The following is a 22,542-nucleotide window of genomic DNA, read 5'->3' as shown; positions in this document are numbered from 1 at the left end:
CCCTCGGGGTGATTCCACCATTCTGGGGGTTCCCCGGAGCACTGGCACACCAGGGAAAGCTGGTTTTATTCCCAGTTTGATATAAAACTGACCCTTCAAGCCATTCAATTTGGTTTTCCAGTGGTGGAAAGGTGCTGGTCTGCAGGATGCTCATCCTGGGCTGTTTGGGACCATGGTGGGGACAGAAGCAGGACGGGGTCAGCTACGGGTGGTTTTGGGGAGCTCAGTGGTGATTTGGGGGCTGTTTTCTGCCCAGTTGAGGGTGCAGGGCCGGGTGTCCCCCCAGCCCAGCCTGTCTGTTCCCCCACTGCCAGCAGAGCTCCCGGGGCAGGGGAAGGGGCAGGAAGGGGGGTGTGAACAGGGGGAGAACACACTGGAAAGTGGCTCTCCCGCCCACGAGGATGGATCCGGTGGTGGGATGGGATCCTCCTCGGTGGGGGAGGAACAGGATCCTCCCGGCTGGGGTGGGGACAGGGTGGGATCCTCGGTGGGATAGGAACAGGATCCTCCTCGGGAGGAGAGAGACAGGATCCTCCTTGGTGGGACAGGGACATCATCCTCCTGGAGGGGACAGGGACAGCCTCCCCGACGGGCCCTGCCGTCACCGGTGCCGAGGCCCTGCCAGGGCTTTCCTCCCTCTCCGGGGCTGTCTGGGGCGCTGTGCGGGCCGTGGGATCCACTGGGACCCCCCAGGACCTCCCGGGAGGACGTGGCCATCGATGTAGTCCCACGCTGCAGCCCCCACGCCCGCGCCAGGCCCACGGGTGGGCGGTGTCCCGCGTGGGACCCCCCTTTCACCCCACGCCACCGTGCAGTCACAGTGGGTCCCCCGGGGTGCCCCACGGCGGTCTCGGTGCCAGAGCCCCACACAGGTCGCAGTGGGAATCCCTGGGCCCCGTGTTCCCCCCACCTCCCTCCCCTCCTTTCCCCAGGACGGGGCGGGACCCCCGGCGGTCCCAGACTACGCCCACTCCCTAGACCACGCCCACTCATTAGACCACGCCCACTCATTAGACCACGCCCACCCTAATACATCACCCAACTCAATAGACCACGCCCACCCCGCTTCCCGCCCCTTCTCAAGCCTCGCCCTCCCCCTTGAGACCACGCCCCCTTCTCCCCGGCGAGCGCGCCCTTAGCAGACCACTCCCCCCGGCAGCTATTTTGCATGACCACGCCCATTTTAAACGCCCCATCCATGCAAAGCGTTCAGTCTTAGGCCACGCCCCCTTCCACAGGCCACGCCCCCTTCCTTGCTCCCAGCCTGCCTCCCCTCACAAAACCACGCCCCCTCACTCAAACCACGCCCCCTTCCAACGCCAAACGCGCTCTTGCCAACCACTCCCTCCCCCGCTCCCTGCCATCCCTCGCTCCCTGCCGACCCTCGCTCCCTGCCATCCCTCCTCCCCTCACCAAACCGCGCCCCGTCCCTAAACCCCGCCCGCTTTCCTTCCCCTCCAGACGCGCCCTTCTCGAACCACCCCCTCCTTCCCCCAGACCACGCCCCTTCCCTTAACCCCGCCCCCCGCAGTTCCCGCCGTGCCGCGCGCGCGGAAGGGGCGCGGCTGCGGCGGCGGCGCCGCCCCTTCCGTGAGGGCGGCGAGGCGGAGGAGCGGCAAGATGGCGGCGTCGGCCGTCGTGCTGGAGCTGCAGCGCGCGCGGTCCCTGGTCTCCACCGACCGCGAGGCCGCCATCAGCATCCTGCACTCCATCGGTGAGCGCCCCGGCAACCGCCGCGCCCCGCGCCCCGCGCCCGCAACGCGCCCCCCCCCGGCGCCCCGCGCCGCTGCTGACTCACCGTGCGGGCAGCGCGGCCTTGGGCCCGGCTCGCTCCGCGCCGCGGGGCTGTGGAGGAGTCGGAGCCGACGCTGTGTGAGCGTTGATGTGTGAGGGGGTGCTCGGGCCGTGCCGGTTCGCGGGGGGTTCTCGTTGCGGTGCCGCGGCCGCGCTGAAGGGCGGGCGGCGAGGGCTCCTCCTGCAGCTCTGGAATTCCCTGTGAACCCTCTCAGCGCCGCACACGCTGAGCTTTGAGGGGGCTTTTCGTTGTGCCTCGGCTCGGTTTGAACTCCTCGCCGGAGAACTTCGCCCCGTGTTCGCTCTGCTCGTCCCTGGCGGGTGCTGGTGGCACCCCCTGCCCTGGGCATTTATTGTTGAAGGGGTTGTCGGTGATTTGGGGGTAAGAGAGTGGAGACCCCTCGGAACCGGTGTAAAACCAGTAACGCCTTAATTCTTGTGCCGTGCGGGGGCTCTGCAGAGGTGCCGTGACCCGCTGTCACCGCGCTGTGCCGGGAGAAGTTTTCCTGGTGCTCGTGTCCGGCCTCGGAGGGGCTGTCAGGGCTTTAAGAGTTGTTTGTGCCTCCCTCGGTGTTTTGCTCATTGTTGATGTTCTCAAGTCACGTTGGGCCGGGTCAGGCTCAGTCAGGACTCCCAGCCCCAGCTGTGGGTCGGGAGGATCGGGAGCAGCCTGGAGTGTTGTGCGATGCTTTTCTCCTTGAGAGCAAAGTTCCCTCGCTTTGGGCACCACGCTGAGTTACAGGGGCTGAGAGCCACAGTCCAGGCTCGTGGAGGGTTTAGTCCTCTCAGAGCTGGGATTTTAGCTCTTTTTGTGGGGAAGTTGGAGGGATTCCTTGCGCTGGGGATGGTGGCAGGGAAGGAAAGGGATAACTCATGAATTGGTGCTTCTGGGTGTCGTTTGGCCCTTTACCTGCCCGGGAGCAGAGTCACTCACCTGGCACAGCAGCTGTGACACCTGAGTGAGGGGGGACATACCCACCTCTCAGAGATGGTGTTGTGCTGCATTTCATCCAGGGGATCTCAGTTTAACACACAAAGCAGCACCATTAGCAATCCCAGAGTGGGATAACCCCGGAAATCCCATTAAATGCCCTTTATTTGGTTCTGTGGCTCTGGTGTGTGGTGGTGTCTGTAAATGCTGCTTGCAGAGCTGGACAAGGTGAATGAGACTGTTCAGAGCTGGGATTGCAGTGGGGTCTGTCAGCTGTGATACCCTCATGGAGCACAGGCAAAGCTCTGCAAACTGAATTTAAACTTCCCAGAGAACCTGCCCCCCTGACCTCTCGGGCTGGGCTGAGCTCACCGGTGCCTGTGGGATCAGCTCCTGCTTTTGGGCACCTCTCCAGGAGCTGACCAGCAGGGATTGTCCTCTGGAACAGCACCAAAGCAACTTTTCCTGTGTTTTTTTTCCCCAGTGAAACGTGATGTCCCGGAGAACGATGAGGAAGCAGTGCAAGTGAAGGAGCAGAGCATCCTGGAGCTGGCATCACTACTGGCCAAGACTGGGCAGGCAGAAGGTGAGTCTGAGATCCAGCTGAGCTGACAAGAGGTACTGCAGCCAGTGGGTTTAGTCTCATTATTTATGGGACAGCAGGAAAAGCAGCTTTTGGCAGGGAATGTTTTCTCAGAGACAGGGCAGAAACTAAACTAAAGAAACCCTAAAAAATTAAATAAACAACATAAAATGTTAATCTTGTGCTGCTTGTCCCAGTGTCCCAAATGATGCTGCTGTACAGTTCAGTCTGTGACCCTTGGACATGTTGGTCTTTTAGTACAAGTGATTAAAGTTTTGTTAAGTCATTATGTTTGGGATGAGAAGTGTCTCCTGATTGTTTTTTAATTACCTCAGAGCCTTGTTTCAAATGGGAAAGTTTGTCCCATAAAGTCCTTTCTCTCCAGCAGCTTCCCTCACAATTAATTGATTTATCTGCTGGGCCATGACATCAGCAAAGCCTGCCCAGCTCCACATGGGAGCAGGATGGGACAGTCCCTCCATTGTGAGGGGACAGAGATGGAGTTGAGTTCTCTGTTCAGTGATTATTTGGAATTTGTTCCTGTCTTCTGTTTCCTCAGGGCAGGGGGTTGGTTATTTTGCGCTCAGCAGTTTGGGGTTGTGTTTGTGCCTTTTTTGGGGGCACTTTTCACCTGGAGCATTGCAGGAGCTGTCACACTGTGTCGGTGTTCCCTGGCCAGGCTGCAGCCCTGGGGCTTCTGCCTGTGCACAGCAGTGGGTCAGGGGGAGCAGTGGAAGGTGTGTGCTCTTAAGTCTGGCACTGGTGGGGAAAGCAGCCCAGCAGGAGGTTTAATCCCACTGGAATTGGACTGGGACACCAGAGCTGACACTGGGAAAGCTCTGTGAGGGCTCAGGGAGCTGCTGATCCAGATCACAGTTTATATTTGTTGTGGAATTACCCCCTGGTGTCCCACTGTCCAGCCTTTTAAAACATCTCTTCGCCTGGGCCATTTAAGTGCTCTGCCCATATCCACAGGTGTTCTGAGCATTCCAGACCCCAACTCCACTGTGGATCCCATTTAAAAGGGCTGGGGACGGGAGATACTGGCCCTGAGAGTAGTGCTGGAAACAAAGGTGCTGTTCATGTCCCTTCACTCAAGGTGTGCATCTCTGATTCCTGCTGGGGACTCCTTCCAGAGCCTCTGGGGAACAATAAACCCTTCCAGCACAGGATTCCTGCAGGAAGGCCTGGAGCAGGACAAAGGAAGCTGCTGTACAAGTGTCCCTTTCCTAATTGAAGTCAGTCAGCTCGGTGTGGGTGTCACTGTGCCAGTGCCCTTTGCACTCTGCTGTTTGCTCATCTAGAAAAAACCAAACATGGTTCTGCCCCTGCACCAAGGGAGATGTGAGTGCTTGGGCCAAAAAGGGGGAAACCATCACCAGGGTGTCCTCAGGTCACTGTGGGATGTGCTACTGGGGAGCAGAACTGGGAGCAGAGTCCATGTGGCCTCCTCATCTCTGCAGAGCTTGGAGTAGTCTTGAGTTTAAGTGGAAGTTTTACACCAGTATAAAGAACTCCAGGGTTTTCTGAGAGGGTGGGCAGCTAATAGATTTATTTCTTTTTAAGGGGAAGGCTAAGAAATTGAAAATAACAACATTAACTCATCAAATGCGGGGTTATGGAGGAGCAAACTTGAAATGTATTTGCAGGGTGTTAGAGAGAACACTGAGCTGCAGAGTGATTTTCTTCTGGGTGGAAGAAAATTAATGTGGTGACATTAACAGGCCAGTTGTGTGTGTGTAGATGGGAGTGGGATCAGCAGGATGTGCTTTCTGGAGGTGTGGTGGAGCTGGGGGGGAAGGAACGGGTACCCCAGCTTGGGGCTGTGCTGGTGCTGTGGGAGAGGCTCTGTCACCTTCCCTTCGTGTCACTTTTCCAGGTTTAGTTTTAACAAGTCGTGACAGGTGACAGGTTTGAGGTGACAGGTTTGAGGTGTTGCAGTGCCCAGTATCCCTAGAAGTGGATATTGGGAAGAAATCTTTCCCTGTGAGGGTGGGAGGCCCTGGCACAGGTTGCCCAGAGAAGCTGTGGCTGCCCCTGGATCCCTGGAAGTGTCCAAGGCCAGGTTGGACGGGGCTTGGAGCAACCTGGGCTAGTGGAAGGTGTCCCTGGCCATGGCAGGGGGTGGCACTGGATGGGCTTTAAGGTCCCTTCCAACCCAAAACATTCCATGATTCCATGAGTCTGCTGAATTGCAGCCTTTGTTTAGAAAAACAGCAATAATACCAGTGACCCTCTTCAATCCTGGATCCTTATCAAGCAGATAAACTCACAGATCAATTCCTTTTTTTTAATGACAGTTCTAGGTTTTTATAGAATTGGAATAACTCGGATCAGGAATTTGGATCCATGTTGTGTGAGCTCATGGAAGCACTTTCCCCGAGGATGAGCAGCAAGGCTTAATTTTCCAGAGCTGCTGCTCATCACTTCTCCAGAGCTGTCAATCACACCCCTTTACCAGGCATTGCATTCACTTGAAAAAAATAAAATCCTAAAAATAGTTGATGGTTATGTTGGTAGGGAAGAGAAATTTCTGTGGGAACTTTGATCCCGTGTGGCTGAACGTGTAGTTTGCAAAATGCACAGCTGGATTCCAGCTGTTGACTTGGATTTCTCCTGAGTTCTGGGGCAGCTGCAGAGCACATCAGTGGAAAGGTTGGACACATCCTGCATTATGTTTCACCTGATTTTTCCTTTTTTTCTTCTGAAGTTCCTGTGGGGAAGAGTATGTTGGGCACTAAAGCCATGATTCCACTGGTCCCGAGGGGCTGGGGTAGCACAGGGATGCACAGGAGGAGGTGCTTGGGAGTGGCTGAGAGCTGATGGATCCAGAGCCCCCCTTCCCAGCTCACTTCCTGATCCCTGGGAGTGGCTCTGTGCAGAACTGATGTGTTGGAAGGAGCTGTGTGCTGCTATCGTGGTGGTTTGTTTGCTGTGTGTGAAACCAAAGTGTTTGGCTTGGGTTCAGACGATTGGGATTTGCATCCATGAGTGGTACTGGGGGTTAAATGGACCTCAGGACAGGAGTGGTGTGGGTGAAGTGGGGCAGCAGATATCAGTTCCTTGTGGAGAAAAAGCTGGGCACTGTCAGGGCTTAGATATTAAAGTAGCTGTACCTTAGTTTTAGAAAAACCTGCCCATGTGTGCTCTGGCAGAGAGAAAGTCAAACTTTTATGAAGGCTAAGGCCTGGCAGAGCATCCTGTTTTGTACCCTGTTCAAGTATTTCATTGTGGAAGGATTCAGGATCTCTTGCACTGCAGTTTGGGAATGAGGCTGCTCTGAGGATCCAGGGCACACCCCAGATAAGTTCTGTTTGTTCTAAGTCTGCACTTTGAGATGTTTGAAAATGTCAGTACGACATCATTCCAGTGCCTAAAGGGGCTCCAGGAGAGCTGGAGAGGGATGTGGGACAAGGACCTGGAGGGACAGGACAAGGGAGAATGGCTTCTTACTGCCAGAGGGCAGGGTTAGGTGGATATTGGGAAGAAATTCCTCCCTGTGAGGGTGGTGAGGCCCTGGCACAGGTTGCCCAGAGAAGCTGTGGCTGCCCCTGGATCCCTGGAAGTGTCCAAGGCCAGGTTGGACGGGGCTTGGAGCAACCTGGGCTGGTGGAAGGTGTCCCTGGCCATGGCAGGGGGTGGGACTGGATGAACTTTAAGGTCCCTTCCAACCCAAACTATTCCATGATCACCATGAGTGATTGGATTGGAAAAAACTGGATTCCACTTCTTAAGAGTGTGAGACATGACTTGTATCAGTCTTGATTAAACTTAAAATAAATAGGTTGAAAAAGTAAAAAATATGAGGAATAATTTTTAGATATTAGTAAGATATTCTCATGACAATTACTTTGCATTACTGCTAAATGAAATATGGAAGAAACCTTGTTTTCATTTGTTTTTATTGGAATCCTCCCAAACTGAAATCCTCCTGATACTCCTCCATATACTAATTGAAATAAAATCAGTCTCTTATTTTAGTTCTGATTCAATACCAGTTTGATACAGAGTGTATTGAAGATTCCTGAATTAGTCATTGCAAGTCTTCGTTTGACTTTTCTTTTATTATTATTGAATCTTGCAAACACAGTGGTGTGAGATCCACCTGATATTTGGGTGAGACTCAAAAATCTGGGGCAAATAGCTGCGATTTCAGTGTAAACCCCTCTGCTGATGAGTCAGCACCGAATCCTGCTCTGCTGGAAGATCATCTTCCCAAACTGTAAACAGCCCTGGCTGGGACCTGCCTCGGTGGCCACGTGTTGTTTGTTGTAGGAGACTTTTCACTCGTGCGATTCCAACAGGTCACTCCCAGGGTGACACCGACTCCTAGAGCTGCTGTGCCCTGACTGCCACATTCCTGCTCTCTGGGAATGACACTTCAGGGGGTTTCTTCATAAAGACAGACTTTTCCTTCTTCCACCTCTTCTAAAGACTCACTTTATACCTTATAATATACCTATTGCGAGCAGAAATGTAGTTATGTGAGGTAAGAGCTAATCAGGTAAAGGTGTAGCTGGAATGTTAAGGAATGTCATTTTCCAGCAGTTGGAGTGTTAAGGAATGTCATTTTTCCATTTTGGAGCAGGGAGTGTATCCGACTTCCTGGGTCTAGCAGCAAACTGAGATCATAAAAACACATTTAAACACGAACTCCATTTTACAGAGAAATCTCAAAGCATTTAGCAGATTCTTACATTTTTTAAAAGGTGCCTGAGGCAGAAGTGGTTCCAACTGGTGGTAACTGGGGAGCTGCAGCACCAGGCAGTGTGGGCGAGGCTGGACCCCCCCCACACCTCTGCAGCCCCCTGTTTGCTGCAGGTGACATTTATCACTGTGTCCTGTGAAAATAACATGGAGAAACTGCCTGTTTGGTGGAATAAATGCTGTGTGCAGACCTGTCAGCAACTCTTGGCTCTTGTGTTTCATGGTTTGGGTTTGTTTTTTTCCAGAGCTGGGAGGACTCCTGAGGTACATCCGACCCTTCCTGAACTCCATCAGCAAAGCCAAGGCCGCCCGTTTGGTCCGGCACCTGCTCGACCTGCTCCTGGACATGGAGGCAGCCACAGGACAGGAGGTGAGGCTGCAATTCCAGCAGAATTCCAACTGTTCCTCAAAAGCTGCAATACCCTTATCTGACCTAGTTTGCTTCGCACTCAAGAATTATTCGTGTCATTTAAATGCACTTGGATGTATTTTATAAATAAAACATCAGATGATTTGATTCACAACCATGTTTTTCTGCTGCAGGTTAGGAGTGGCTCCCACCCTGTCTTAGGTTTGTGTTGTTTCCTCAAGTTGGGCCGGGTTGGATATTAGGGAAAATTTCTTCCCGGAAGGGGTTGTCCAGGCCTGGCACAGTCCCCATCCTGGAGGGATTTGAAAGATGTGTGGATGTGGCACCTGGGGACATGGATTAGTGGTTGCCATTCTGGGGGAATGCTTGGACTCGATGATCTTTGGGGTCTTCTCCAACCTAAATGATTTTAGGTGCAGCATTAGGAGTATTTTGTAGCGTGGTCAGTGTTGGGGATGGGAGAGGTGCTCCACCTGCTCCAGGGAGCTGGGGCCAGGAAAGGTGGGCCTGGTGTGGGATGGCATGGAGGAGCTGTCCAGGAGCTGCTGGGGTTCAATGGTCAGTGTTACTCAGCATCTTCCACCTGGAGACACAGTGTGGGGGGTGTTTGGCTGCACAGAGGCATGAAAGTTACTCCTGAAGTGGGAGTGGAAAGAGTTTTTCAGGTGTAAACTATGTCAATGGATGAACTTCTCCACAGAAAACCCAGGATAGCCCCCAGTTAGGATTCAGTCTGTTCTCTTCAGCTCCCTAGGATACAGTTGTTTGTTGTTTGGGGTTTTTCCCCACTTTTTGGTTATTTGGGAATGGGATAAGAACAGGAGCAACTTATAAGTGATGAGGAGCCACTCCCAAGCAGCGCTGACCTGCAGTGGGTTTTACTGGCACAGCAGTCCCTTAGGTGGAGAAGGGAGACAGGAGCAGCAGGTCAAGGACAAAACCAACATAAAAGCTGCACACAGGGACTGCCAGACTGCAGGGCAGATGAGGTTCTGCCATGCTGAGGGGCAGGTCATGTTCTCATTAGCCAAATTAGCACAGAACCATCACCTTTCAGTGCAGGTAACCCAGGAAATGTTCCTCCAAATTTGCTGTTTGGTTCTCGTGCCTTCTGTGTGATGTTGCCATAAATGGTGACAGAATGTTTTGCCCCCCTTTAGCAGAAGGGGTCAGGAAGTGGGGTGGGATGTGCAGGTGAGAAGAGGGGAATCCTTAAATCGTCAGGAGAAAATGAGCAGCTTCAGACTCTTCTAAAGTTAACTTGGTGTAAAGGACGATATTTGGGTGCAGTTGCAAAAGGGGTTGGAATAACAGCAATGGAAATAGGACCCAACGAGTCAAAATATTAATTTTCAAGCATATTCCAAACCCAAAAACTTAAGGAATGGTGACATCTAACCTATGAGGTTCTTGATGCAGCAGTCCTGAATCCTTTCAGAAGTGTTCCAAGGGACTTGGTGTTGAGAAGACTCCCAGGAGCCCAGTAAAGCAATGAAATTGGAGGTTTCTCCAGCTCCTAATGCTCCAGCTATCACTGGGCAATAAATTGAAACCTCATAATGGCTTTTTATAAAATGTTCCCATTTAATAAGCAGTGAGGAGGAGCTGACAAGTCCTGCAGTTGTGAGTTTAAACTTGTTAGTGCCTCCCCCAAATGCCTCCGAACGACACCCTTGGTGTCGTTCGGAGGCATTTGGGGGAGGCACTAACAAGGAAAGCTTTTAGCCTTGCCTGGTTAACCTTGACTTTTAGGCTGGACTAATTTCCTTCTGCTCCCTTTAAGGTGGACCTGTGTTTAGATTTTATTGAATGGGCCAAATCAGAGAAGAGGACTTTCCTACGCCAGGCTCTGGAGGTAGGTTACTAAGATCCCAAACCTGTGTAGGTCACATCTTCCCTTTTGTCAGGTTTAACACCTGACAAAATTAGTGGTTCTTCTCAAAAAAAAGGCAGGATTTTGTCCACAACTTGGACCACGTAACGTGACAAATATAGATGAATTTTAGTGAAGTCTGTGCAGATGAGAATGTCCAAAGTTTCATTTTACAAAATAAATCTGTTCTGGCTTTCCTCACAGCAGTTCCTTTTCTGTCCTCCAGGCCAAGCTGGTCTCTCTCTACTTCGACACCAAGAGGTACCAAGAAGCTTTGCAACTAGGTGAGGCTCCCACTAGATGGTGGTAGTAGATCTTTGCTTTTAAATGACTCTTGACAAGGAAAACCACGGGCTGTGTCATGTTCCTTGATAAGTCTTGTAGGATTTGGCTGTTAATTCCTCAGTGCTGTGCCAGTTCTGCCACCTTGGGTGATAACAGCTCTTAGAGATGTCTTTGCTCTCGTTGTTTCACCATCCTCACCCATCTCACCTGGTCTCAAGGCCAGGTTGGACGAGGCTTGGAGCAATCTGGACTAGTGGAAAGTGTCCCTGCCTGTGGCAGGAGGTGGAATGAGATGAGCTTTAAGGCCCCTTCCAACCTAAACCATTCTAGGATTCTGTGACTTATTAATTACAAATAATTTTGGAGGCTGTATCCAGTTGAAGGCTGGAGTTTGGCTGCTGCTGGAACATGCTGGAATACACTGCTGTGGTCAGGCTGAAGGGAGAAAGCAGCTTTTTGTCCCATTGCTCAAACACAACCCCAGGAAAGCAGTGCTGGGAAATGGCAGAACCCCTGTGGGTGTCCTTAGACCAGCTCTGGTGAGGTGCTGTAAAGACTTCAAGAATTTGCTCCTGCACCACCTGAGATGGTCATTAACCACATGAACTCCTGCTCTGCCCCAAAGCAGAGTGAAGCAGGTCATCTTACAGCTCCCCTGGTGCCTTTGGAATGCTCATTTTGGAAATGACTGCAGATGAATGTTTAAGCTGCGAGTGAAGTTTAAGCTGCGAGTGAGGTTTAAGGTGGCTGAGGTGTGTTTGCACAGCAGTGTGGCAGAGCAGGGCTGAGGGATGACTGCATGGACACAGTGCTCACCTGGGACCCATAACTTCTGAACCTGAGTGGTGGCATGAGCTGTGTCATGTCCAGAGTCACCTGGGGGACTTGTATCTGATCAGAATATCAGGTTAAGTGCTGTTGTACATGGAATTCAGGATGGAGTTAGAACTAATTTGCATATAGAAATGTAATTAACTCAGGTTTAAACTGATCAGAGGCCACACTCCAAAGCTGTGCTTAACGAGTTTAATCCCTTGGGTGGTGGTGGGGCAGCCTGGGGAGCTGGGAAGGCCTGTACCTCTAGGACAGCCCCTGTGATGCTCCACTCAGGGGTCAGTGTTGTGTCCATGACTGTGGGGGGTCAGGGCAAGCAGGGAGTCTCTCTGGGATGTTTTTACCCAATAATACAGTTTCAGATCTGCTTTTCAGCCCCTGAGAACAGCAGGAGAGGAGGAGGTGCTCATCTCTGCTCACCCTAAGTTACCTCTTGGCTTAGTGGGGGGAAAGAAGGAGACAAGTTTTCTCCAAGACTGGCTCATTCTGTCCTCACAAGGCTTTGATGTGACAGCTTATCCTGGCATTCCTTAGCCTGTCCATTCCCACCTCCTACATTTGTCCTGTAAATATCCTGTGCTTAAAGCATTCCTTCCTCATCCCATGATCTTAGGAGATGCTTAAAAATCCTCAAGTCTCACCTTTAGGGCCCTGGTTTGAGAGCAGCAGGTCACAGAGCTGTTGTCCTTCCCCTCTCCAGGCTCCCAGCTCCTGCGGGAATTGAAAAAGATGGATGACAAGGCACTGCTGGTGGAAGTGCAGCTGTCAGAGAGCAAGACTTACCATGCCCTGAGCAACCTGCCAAAAGCAAGAGCAGCCTTAACCTCGGCACGGACCACGGCCAATGCCATCTACTGCCCCCCCAAGCTGCAGGCAGCGCTGGACATGCAGTCAGGTGAGGCCTCCAGGAGAAAGGGGACATCCAGGACTCCTCCCGGCACATCAGTGACTCATCCTGAAGGGAATAATGGAAAATGATGCTCGGTGGGACCTCACGGTGCCCACCCCTCTCCCCAGTTCCAATGACATTGCTCCTGACACTTGTGTTTCCAGCCCAGTTTTGATAACCCCCAGTGGTGGATGGTCTGTCACCTCCCCAGGCACTGCAGCATTACACTGTGTTCCTGACCCATTACACAGTCCTGACCCAATTTACAGGCACTTACCTGAAGTGCCCCAAACTCATTTCTCTTAAAATGTCCTCATAAGAGAGGGCAGGGATGTTCTTCTGATAGAGATGAGGGAAAGGGGGCACAGGATTCCCTTTACTGAGTACCACTGAGCAACCAAATTGTTCTGTCCTCTTCCAGTTATGTCCAGAATGACCTCTGGTTTGTCCCTCCCACAGGTATTATCCATGCAGCAGAAGAGAAGGACTGGAAAACAGCCTATTCATATTTCTATGAGGCATTTGAGGGAAATGATTCCATTGAGAGCCCCAAAGCCATCACTGCACTGAAGTACATGTTGCTGTGCAAAATCATGCTGAACAGGTACGTGGCAAATGGTGCTGGGAAGAACATCCCTGCATTTCCAGGGGAAAGGCTTTTTGTTTATAAGGCTCTGAGTTCTAATGAGGGAACTCAAGCAGTGGCTGCTTTATCACCTAGTCAGTGCTTCTCAGAGGGTGGTGTTTGAACTGTAGTAATTTGCTGTCAGTTGGGAATTTTGGAGGCACTCTGGGGTTTAAGCTGACCGTGTTGCTGAATAAATGCTCTGTTCCCTTCCCTCCCCTCTCTAGCCCAGAAGATGTGCAAGCATTAGTGAGTGGGAAGCTTGCTCTGCGGTATGCAGGAAGACAGGTATAGAAACTTAATCCTTCCTATCTTCCTCTTATCTCTCAGAATACTGGGTTATTCTTTTTGTCAAACACTTTGGTCTTTTCATACCAAAATGCCACTCCTGAGTGAAATCCAGAACTGATTAAGTTACCAAGAATCATTACCAGCAGTCAGTTGCCTTCAAGGGATTTCCAGTGATTTTCACAACCTGGGGGGTTCACTTCATTTCCCCCATTTTTCTCCTCCCTTCATGAACCACAAAATGCCCAATGGCATCAGGGCCTCGTGTCCCAGCCCAGCAGGTTGAGTCCTGGGGGGCTGTGAGGTGGAAGGAGTTGTTAAATCCTGTTCATTCTGACATGTCAACGTGCCAGGCTGGGAATGCTGCTCCTCAATTAAATCCAGGGATGCTTACAGAGTGTGCAGTGCCAGAAACCAGGTGTGCCAGGGGCTGGGCCAGGCTGGGAGCCTCCTGCCCTCAGGGCTGTGCTCAGGCTGGTCTGTGCTCTCACTCAGGAGCTGATGCTCCCCTGCCCACAGGGGATTGGGAATTACCAGAGGAGGTCAGAGTGGAAGAGTCTGACGTGGGGATATCCCTCCTGGAGCAGGAAGGGCAGCCCTAATCCTGCCTCATCCCCTTCCCCAGACTGCCAGCTGGTTGGAGGCTCCTTTCCAGAGCAGGAGGGGCAGCTGGGTGGGAGATCCTGGGTGTTGTCCAGACTGTGCTGCTGAGACAGCCACGATCAGCAGTTCCTGCAGCAGCTGGGGAACCCTGGGGACAGCTCAGTGGGAATTGTGGAATATCTTGAGTTGGAAAGGATCATCAACTCCAACTCCTGGCTCTGCACAGGACAATCCCAAAAAGAAAAGGAGTAGCAGAAGTCTGGGCCTTGTGCCCAGAGCCACGTCCTGGGCACTGTTCTGCTGTTCTTTGGTGGGGTTGCCACTCTCTTTGGGGGAAATCAGGTTGGGGCTGAGGCTCTTGCTTTGTTCCAGCAATTAATGGGTAGACAAGAAGATGCTGTCCCTGGTGGGGTATCCCTGGGACTGCTGCTGGGCCCCTGTCACCTGCTGCAGGGGAGAAACTCAGCCTGAGGGCTGAAAATGGCCACCTTCGCTCAGCAAGTGCCTAATGGGGCATTTTCCTTAAAAACAGTGTCAAACTTACTCCCAACCTGCAGCTGGTGATCTCAGACCTGCAGACCTTGGGTGCTTTGTGGGGCTGGTTCCACACCGTGTCCTGCAGCTGCTGGACACGTTCCCCCCTCAGCAGCTGCTCTGCCTTGTGGCAGTGACACTCCCAGGGCTCTGTAGCACAAGGAACATTCCTGATTTCCTGCTTAAGCACGTTCCCAGGATACTGCACAGTTTGCATAATCTCAGTGAGAGGAGATTCCAGAAAAAAATAACCTCTTTTTGGTGTTCTTTCCCCGCAGACAGAAGCACTAAAATGCGTGGCACAGGCCAGCAAGAACCGGTCGCTGGCAGATTTTGAAAAGGTGAGACAGCAAATGGGGCCTGGCTGGACAAAAACCAGTCAGAAATGCCAGGTTTGGAAAGCTGTAGGAGCTGCTACATCCCACAGCAGGAAACCATGGAAACATTGATAGAAAACAACAGTGCACCAAGCAAACACCCCTCAATAATCAACCGGTTTGCTCTTCTCAGCGTGGGGGGTGAACTTGTTTGAACCTGTTTTTTTTAACTTTTTATATTTGGAGAGCCAACTCAGAAGCAGTTTTCCTTTTGGTGCTGTTCACTGGGATGTGTATCTTCCTGAAATTTTTCCTGGCTCCAGCAAGAATAGCCACAGAGGATTCCCATGTCAGGAGCCAATCCTGCTGCGTGTGAAGCAGAGATTTGGGCTTATGTGAGGATGAAAAAAGCTTGAAAGGCTGCTGGGCTGTCATGACCTCCTGGCTTTTAGCTAAGTTTGGGGTTGGATTAGCCATGATACTGTGCTGGGCAGGGAGGGGAGGGGGTTTCATCCTCAGAGAACCTGTTCTACCTCAACTATTTCTTCCACAGGCCCTGACAGACTATAAGGTGGAGCTCAGGGACGACCCCATCATAAACACTCACTTGGCCAAGCTCTATGATAATTTATTGGAACAGAACCTGATCAGAGTCATTGAACCCTTCTCCATAGTACAGGTAAATGTTTCCAGCAGCACATCCAGCTGATGCCTCTGTCCCCTGCTGCTGGGGGGTGAGGGGCTTGTTCCCTCATGGAATACTCCTTACACAGAGCTGCTCAGCACTTCAGAGCTCAGGGTTCATCGTGTTCAGCTGAAAAAATGATCAGGAGGGGGCTGAGACCTTTGGAAAACCACATTCCAGAGTCACGGGCCTTTCCACCTGTTTCCCTTATGCTCGCTGAAAGGTGACTGGCTTTGGACCCTGAAGGTAACAGTGTTTTTCTTTGATGAGCTCTGACAGGGTGTGGGCAAAGCTGCCACGGTCTTGGAGATGAAATATTTCATGTTTCAGAGTGAAAGGGCTTTAGGTGTCCAGTCCACCTTCAGTTAAAATTAGACATGAAGGACCTGAAGCTGCAGAGAGGACAAAGCCACTGCAGATTTTTAGCCCAGAGCATTTCCAGGCCCTTGAGCTGTTCCAAAGAGCCCCAAACCTCTGTGTTCTGTGTCCAAAGTGCAGCTAAAGATTTACCTGACTCTGTTGGTCTCTCTTGTAGATTGAACACATATCCAGCCTCATCAAGCTCTCAAAGGTAAGAACCTCACTGGAAATCAGTGGCACATCTTAAAAAGGGCAGAGGAATTGGGGTTAAATGGCATTTGCCACTGGAAACTGAACATGAAGTGTGACAGATGAGCTCCACAGCATTCCCAGGCAAATATCCCCTTGGGAATTCAACTTTAACTTGGGTGGTTCCTGGGAGGCATCAAGTCTTCCTGTCTCTAGACTTTGCTGTAACATCCCCTTCCCTCACATGGGTTTTACTCCCTCTCTTGGCACTTGCTTTTTATTGGAGGCAGATTTTCCTCTGCTGCAGGAACAGCTCCTGTCCTGACTGGCTCAGTCTTCCCTGCTGCCCTGGGTTTAATCCCCTGAGCATACCCAGGGAAACCTTTCTTAGACCTTTAAGATGCAGGATCCAGCTAATCACCCTGCAGTGTCATCAGGGCTGTGACTGTCACACTGACTGTTGCAATAACTGCTTTACAGATAATCCCAGCCAGATTAAGTGTTAGGAAAATCCAGTGTAATCCCAGGAAGTTGCATCCCAGAGTGCTGCTGTCGTGTCCTGGCAGTAAGGGCAGAGCTTTGGACGTGAGCTGAGCTCAGCTTTGTGGTCACAGTCACAGGAATCACTGAGGTTGGAAAAGGCCTCTGACATCATCGAGTCCAACTGTTCCCCCAGCACTGCCAAGGCCACCACTGACCCATGTCCCCAAGGGCCACATCCATGTGGCTTTTAAACCCCTGCAGGGATGGGGACTCTCCAGTTGCCCAGGGCTGGACAACCCTTTCCATGAAGAAATTTTTTCCTGATATCCAGCCCAACCCTCTCCTGGCACACAGGTTTTTCCTAGACCAGCCCTTGGTGTTTAACACATCCTTAATATTTGGAGTAAAAGCTGCTCTGCAGCTGTTTAACTGCAGCTGTGTCCCCTCTGCCCAAGGAGCTGGAGAGGAGCTGCCTCCCATGGGCCTGCCTGGTGCTGGGTGGATTAAATAAAACTTGGCCAACCCTTGACCTAATCCTTGCTGAACTGAGCTAGAATGTTCCAGATCCCCCGAGGAATAAAGCTTGTCTGAAGTGACAGATTCAGCATCATCTGTGGAACAAGGAGGCAGGACATCCTGGGTTTTCTCCTCATTAAAAGCTGCTCCTTAATTTCCTGAGGCATCTAAAGCATATGGTGGCATCAAAACCTATCCTGACATTCAGTGGTAGCTGCTCTTGAGCAGTGCTCATGTCCCACCAGGGCTGAGTAAAATTCACGTGTTTTTATGTACTTGTGGGAGACTTTTGATTTCTCTGCTTCCATTTCAGGCTGAGGTAGAAAGGAAGCTGTCACAGATGATCTTGGACAAGAAGTTTCATGGTGAGTCTCTGCATCCCTCAGTCCTGAGTGCCTTGGTGCCTGTGTGTGCACAGAGCTGTGCTTGGACTCCTCTTCCTCCTCTGAACCCTGGGGGTGCTCAGCCCCCCTGCTCTGCTCAGGTGACAGCCAGGGAGGCTCTTCCTGCTGCAGCATCACAGAGGACAGTCAAGGAGGCTGTTCCTGCTGCTCCATCTGCCTTCTTTAAGCCCAAGGATTGATTTTTCACAAATCAGGAACACTGTTGGATTCTCCTGTGCTGTGAGAGCATCCAAGGAGGGTGTGGGACCCCCAGGTGGGCTCTTCCCCCATGGAGCTGACTGGGATGTGGTCGCCTTTCCCAGCTGGTTTGTATCCAGAGTGTTCTGTTGGAAGGGGCACTCCCATGGCACAGGAGGTGCTCTGGGTTGGCTGGGCCCACAGCAGAGGTGCTGCCCTAGTGATCCCTCAGGGAAGCAGCTCTGCTCTGGTTATGTTGTCCCTGTGTCAATCAGCAAGGCCCCTGGATGTGGCTGAGGGAGGGGAAGGCTGGGAGCAGCACATTGGGCACAGAACACTCTGGAAGGACAGAGCCCACCTGGCACCTGGGAACAGTCCCATTATAGACCAGCTCCTTTTTAGCCTTGCTCCAGTGCTGGGCTGATCCATCCAGCTGGGCACAGGGCCTCGAGGAGGCAGGGAGCTTGTAGGGAATGAGCTTCTCCTTGGTGGCTTCTCAGGCTGTTCCCTGGGATGTATTTTTTCCCTGGGAATGTTGATGCAGTCCTGACCAAAATCAGCCAGTCCAGCACAACACATGAGCCCTTCCCAGACCCTGGACGTTTCTGGGGTAGATCCCTGATTTCCTACTGTTGACCCATGGAGCATCCCAGTGCTAAAGGCAGCTTGTTCCCACAGGAATCCTCGACCAGGGCGAGGGCGTCCTGATCATCTTCGACGAACCCCCAGTAGACAAAACTTATGAGGCCGCTCTCGAGACAATTCAGAACATGAGCAAAGTAGTGGATTCGCTCTACAACAAAGCCAAGAAGTTGACATAGGTGAGTGGGGCCTCTCCAGGCTCACAGAGCTATATCCCCATCACTCCCAGGCTGTGTCCCCGAGCCTTGTTCCCTCTCCTCTCGAGTGACGTGGCTCTGTTTTCTCTTTGCAGAGTTGAATTTGCTAGCTGTCATTTGGAGAGTGTGTGTGACAGGAGAGTGAAACCTTTGGGAAAATGTTAGGAGACTTTTTTTTTTTTCTTCTTCTTCGTTCTACTTTTCGCTCGGAAAGTTTTTAAACTTCCTCATCCGGTGCATCTTGTATTCCAGACGATGCGTGTTCCAGTTTCCATGTAATCTTTACTGGCCGAACTTTGTATCTGGGGGGGGAAATATTGTTTAAACAAAGAGGGTATTCTAAATAAAAGGAAAAAGGCTTACACTACCTAAACATGTGCTTTCCACTTCCTGAGGGACGGCAGAGTTCAGCAGGGACAGCGTTTTGTTACCAGTAGGTGCCCAAATCCAGTTTGTTTCCTCTCCTCCGCCCCGAAACCGGAGCTGTGCTGGTGGAGCACGAGCAGCCAACTCGATTCCATTTGTACTGAACCAAACCAACCCAAAATGTACAGACTGCTGGTTTATTTTTCAAGCCTCAAGGCCTCAGACCCCCCCGGGAAGCAGCTCCATGGAGGTTTTCCTGCAGGATGGAGCTGTTGGGGTCCCGGCCCCGCTCTGGGCAGAGGGGCTGGCGCAGGTTCCCCTGAGCCTGACTTTGCATGCTCTTGTTTGCAGATAGAGTAGGTTTTAAATGTTTTCTCCCTCCCCACCTGCACTGGTAGGAAGAGCAGGTGACCCTGACTGTCCACATTTACTCTGCTGCATCAGTGTTTGATTTTTGTTCCCCATCCGATGTGGGACAGCTTGGCCCTCTGGAATAGCCCAGTGCAGCTCGCTGGGAGCTTCCTCCTTAGTCCCAAAGTCATGTGGGGGGTGGAGCACAGTGTATTCCAGCATGTTCCATTTTCTGGTGAGGTTTCCAGCAGGTTTTAATGCCATTTGGGCAGTGTAAGCTTCTGCATCTCTGTCCTGCTCATCTTTATTTCTCCTTTCCCCTCTGTCTCTTTTTCCCTCTCCATGTTTTTCTTACAAAATTTATATTTTGTAAAAGGATTCTGTTTTATCAGGAAATACTCTGCCTTCACGCTGACTCTTAGACTGGCTGATTTTTGCCTTTTCTGTTCACATTTTGACCTCTCTGACCTTATTTTTTATTTTATTTTATTATTCTTAATTTCCATCTCCTCCAGTCAGTCGCTGTTTGGGTTTTTGGCACCATCAATATCAAATGTACAAACGGTTCTTGCTAACCAACACCAGGTATATCTGATGTTCAGATGAGTTCCAATAAAGAATTTTTTTTTCAAAAACCTCTGTCTCCTGTTTTCAGCCACCGAGGCACATCCTGGGCACATTGGGGGCACGTTTTTTTTTGCTTAGGGAAGGGTGGGATCATCCCCTCACCAAAGCATTGTTGGGGTTGATGTTTGGAGACACCAAATGTGAGGGGTCATGTTGGAAACAGCATCACTAAAGATTTATGAATTGTGACCTGTTCCTGGCACAACTCTTGAGTTCTACTGAATTAAGTATATTATGATAATAATTGGGGGCTCATGAAAAGAAGGGAGAGGGATTTTTTTATACTGGCAGATAGTGACAGGACAAGGGGGAACGGCTTCCCAGTGCCAGAGGGCAGGGTTAGATGGGATATTGGGAAGGAATCCTTCCCTGTGAGGGTGGGGAGGCCCTGGCACAGGTTGCCCAGAGAAGCTGTGGCTGCCCCTGGATCCCTGGAAGTGTCCAAGGCCAGGTTGGACGGGGCTTGGAGCAACCTGGGCTGGTGGAAAGTGTCCCTGCCCATGGCAGGGGGTGAGACTGGATGAGCTTTAAGGTCCCCTCCAACCCAACCCATTCCATTATTATTATTATTAAAAATCAATAAGATCTGGCCTCTGGGTCCTCCAGCCATTCCTGAAAGTGCCCTGATGCCATATTGGAGTCTCACACTACAGGGCCAGGCCAGGATTCCTCTTCAGGCTGGGGAGGGTTTTTAGGGTGTCATTGATACAATGTCTTGAATTTCCATGTCTGAAAGTCGCACAGCTGGGACACCAGATGGTGTCCTTGTACCAGGTGGTGCAGGGAAGAGACCTGCCCTCAGAGGCAGGAAAAGGTGAAGGATTTCACTCTGCTCTCACTCAGGGCTTGGGCTGCAGGGTAGTGCAGTTTTAGTTTTAATAGTTCTATTTTTAAGCTATAAGTAACTCATAAAATACTTCCCCAAAGCAGCTCTGGCCAGTTCACCATAATGCCACTGAAGTGTTTTCCCTGGGGATGCATCCCTGTGGATGGGATTTGCTGATGTACGTTGCAGATTGTGGGTGAGGGAAGGGAAATTCATTTGTGGAAGCAGAGCTGGAGCTGGTGGACAGGCAGGGCTGGGATAGAGAAAGGTGGGGATGGCTTTGAAGTCATAGAATCCCTGAATGGTTTGGGTTGGAAGGGACCTTGAAGCCCATCCAGCTCCATTCCCTGTCACAGCCAGGGACACCTTCCATAGCCCAGGTTGCTCCAAGACCCATCCAACCTGGCCTTGGACACTTCCAGGGATCCAGGGCAGTCACAGCTTCTCTGGGCAACCTGTGCCAGGGCCTCCCCACCCTCACAGGGAAGAATTTTTTCCAAATATCCCATCTAAATCTCCCCTCCTTCAGCTACAGCCCTGTGTGTTCTTGCTGCAAACAGTGTCCAGCTCTGGCCATCATCCCTCAGCAGGGACAGAACTGGTCCTGGCCCCACAGGTGACAATGGGGGAGCAGACAGACCCCTGTGCTGGAGGCTGAGAGGACTCAACCAGGAGCCAGGACGATGCAGCAGGTCTGTGGTGACACCAGCTCAGCTGCCTTACGAGAGATCAAGGAGGTTTAATGACACTTTAGTCGAGGTTTTCCCAGGTGCCTCCAAGTGTATTAAAATGAGGGCCAAAAACAACCTCAAATGGTAGAGCCTGTTGTTAAACCCTTTTGGCTTAAAGTTAATAAAGCTGAAGTTAAAAGCAGGGTGTTGCTGTCAGACCCAGGCCTTCTGTGCTGCTCAGATCCAGGGGATGTTTTTAATGGACAAAGGGAATTCTCAGTGACAGCAGTGCCCAGACTGGGCCTTCACTGTCCTCACGATGCAGCAAAGCCTCCAGAGCTGTTTGAGAGGAGGATGTGCAGGGTCCTGAGCTTCCCTTAAAAACCAGCTCCCCCAGAGCGTTGGATGCCCTTTGAAGGACGGGCAGTTTTTCGGGTGCTCTGGGACAGGTCCATCCTCATGGGAGATTTTGGGGTTTTTCTGGACGTTCCCGTGCTGTGGGAGGGGGATCGGCAGCCGCAGCTCTGGGGCGGGGCATAAATGAGTGTAAATGAGTTTGGGTCATTAGTGAAGCCCTGGCGGGCGCAGGGACGAACTCAACCTTTCCCGGGCCGGAGGGTCCCCCGGGGGCAGCCCCGGTCCCCGTGCCTGGAGCCGGGCCCCGGAGCCGCCTCTGAGTGTCGCTGCAGGTCGCGCCGAGCCCGGGGTTGGCCGGTGGCTCCCGGAGCCGCCGCCGCTCCTGTCCCTGCGGGAAGGACGGTCCCGGTCCCGGTCCCGGCGATGGGGGGGCGGCGGTGGCGGCGGCTCCAACCGGGGCCGGGCAGAGGCTTCCCACAGACCCCGCCCGGCCTCAGAACGCGGTACCGGGCAGGGACGTGCCCCGGGGCCTTCGGGGCCAGCGGCGGTTCCGGCCCGGAGCTGGGGGAGGCATCACCGGGGGGCGGGTGCAGGGCGGGGTCTGGGGGGCGGGTGCCGGCAGAGGAGGGTTTTAAATCTTAATTTTGAGGGTTTTTTGAAAATAATTTCCTTTGTTATTTTATTCTCTCCCCCCCCGGCCCTGCCCGGCCCCTGCCCGCGGGATCGGCGGGGGCCGCGACCACCGGGACCCCAACCCGGGGCCGCCCGAGGGGCGGGGCCGGGGCGAGGGGGGCGGGGCCGCCGTCATTCAGAGGAGCGCGGTGTGGGCGTGGCCCTGTGCCGTAGGGCGGGGCCAAATCCATATAGGGAATATCAGGGGCGTGATCTGTGCGATGTGGGCGTGGCCTCAGCCGAGAGGGGCGTGACCGAACCCATTCGTGGACACACGGGGGCGTGGTCTGTGCTGTGTGGGCGTGGCCTGATAACATGGAGGCGTGGCCTGATAACATGGAGGCGTGACCAATCGCGGTGCAGAATATGAAGATGGGCGTGGCCTG

At 52.3% G+C, this 22,542-nt stretch overlaps 1 protein-coding gene across 1 annotated transcript; it reads left to right on the top strand.

Moving 5' to 3' along the window:
- The first annotated feature begins 1,570 nt into the window (after positions 1-1,570).
- PSMD11 (proteasome 26S subunit, non-ATPase 11) lies at positions 1,571-19,638 on the top strand. The gene is made up of 14 exons (XM_027701701.1): positions 1,571-1,714; positions 3,210-3,311; positions 8,261-8,385; positions 10,169-10,240; positions 10,485-10,542; positions 12,078-12,272; positions 12,726-12,870; positions 13,119-13,179; positions 14,595-14,657; positions 15,187-15,312; positions 15,854-15,889; positions 17,180-17,231; positions 18,126-18,268; positions 18,382-19,638. Exons 1-13 carry the CDS (start codon positions 1,621-1,623, stop codon positions 18,266-18,268), a joined length of 1,272 nt encoding a protein of 423 aa, XP_027557502.1. The 5' UTR covers positions 1,571-1,620; the 3' UTR covers positions 18,382-19,638.
- The last annotated feature ends 2,904 nt before the right edge of the window (positions 19,639-22,542 follow it).

This window comes from Neopelma chrysocephalum, unplaced genomic scaffold (assembly GCF_003984885.1).
Source record: "Neopelma chrysocephalum unplaced genomic scaffold, ASM398488v2 Primary Assembly neopelma1_165, whole genome shotgun sequence".
Taxonomy (NCBI): Eukaryota; Metazoa; Chordata; class Aves; order Passeriformes; family Pipridae; genus Neopelma; species Neopelma chrysocephalum.
The sequence above is the reverse complement of the archived record's forward strand: the minus strand, read 5'-3'. Positions and strand labels throughout refer to the sequence as shown.

Bases quoted from the DNA above. Each gene is read 5' to 3' on its own strand.
- PSMD11 (XM_027701701.1), top strand. From the start codon at position 1,621: ATGGCGGCGTCGGCCGTCGTGCTGGAGCTGCAGCGCGCGCGGTCCCTG. The intron at 8,386-10,168 runs GTGAGGCTGCAA...GCTCCCTTTAAG, and splicing joins AGGCAGCCACAGGACAGGAG to GTGGACCTGTGTTTAGATTT. The intron at 15,890-17,179 runs GTAAGAACCTCA...CTTCCATTTCAG, and splicing joins GCCTCATCAAGCTCTCAAAG to GCTGAGGTAGAAAGGAAGCT.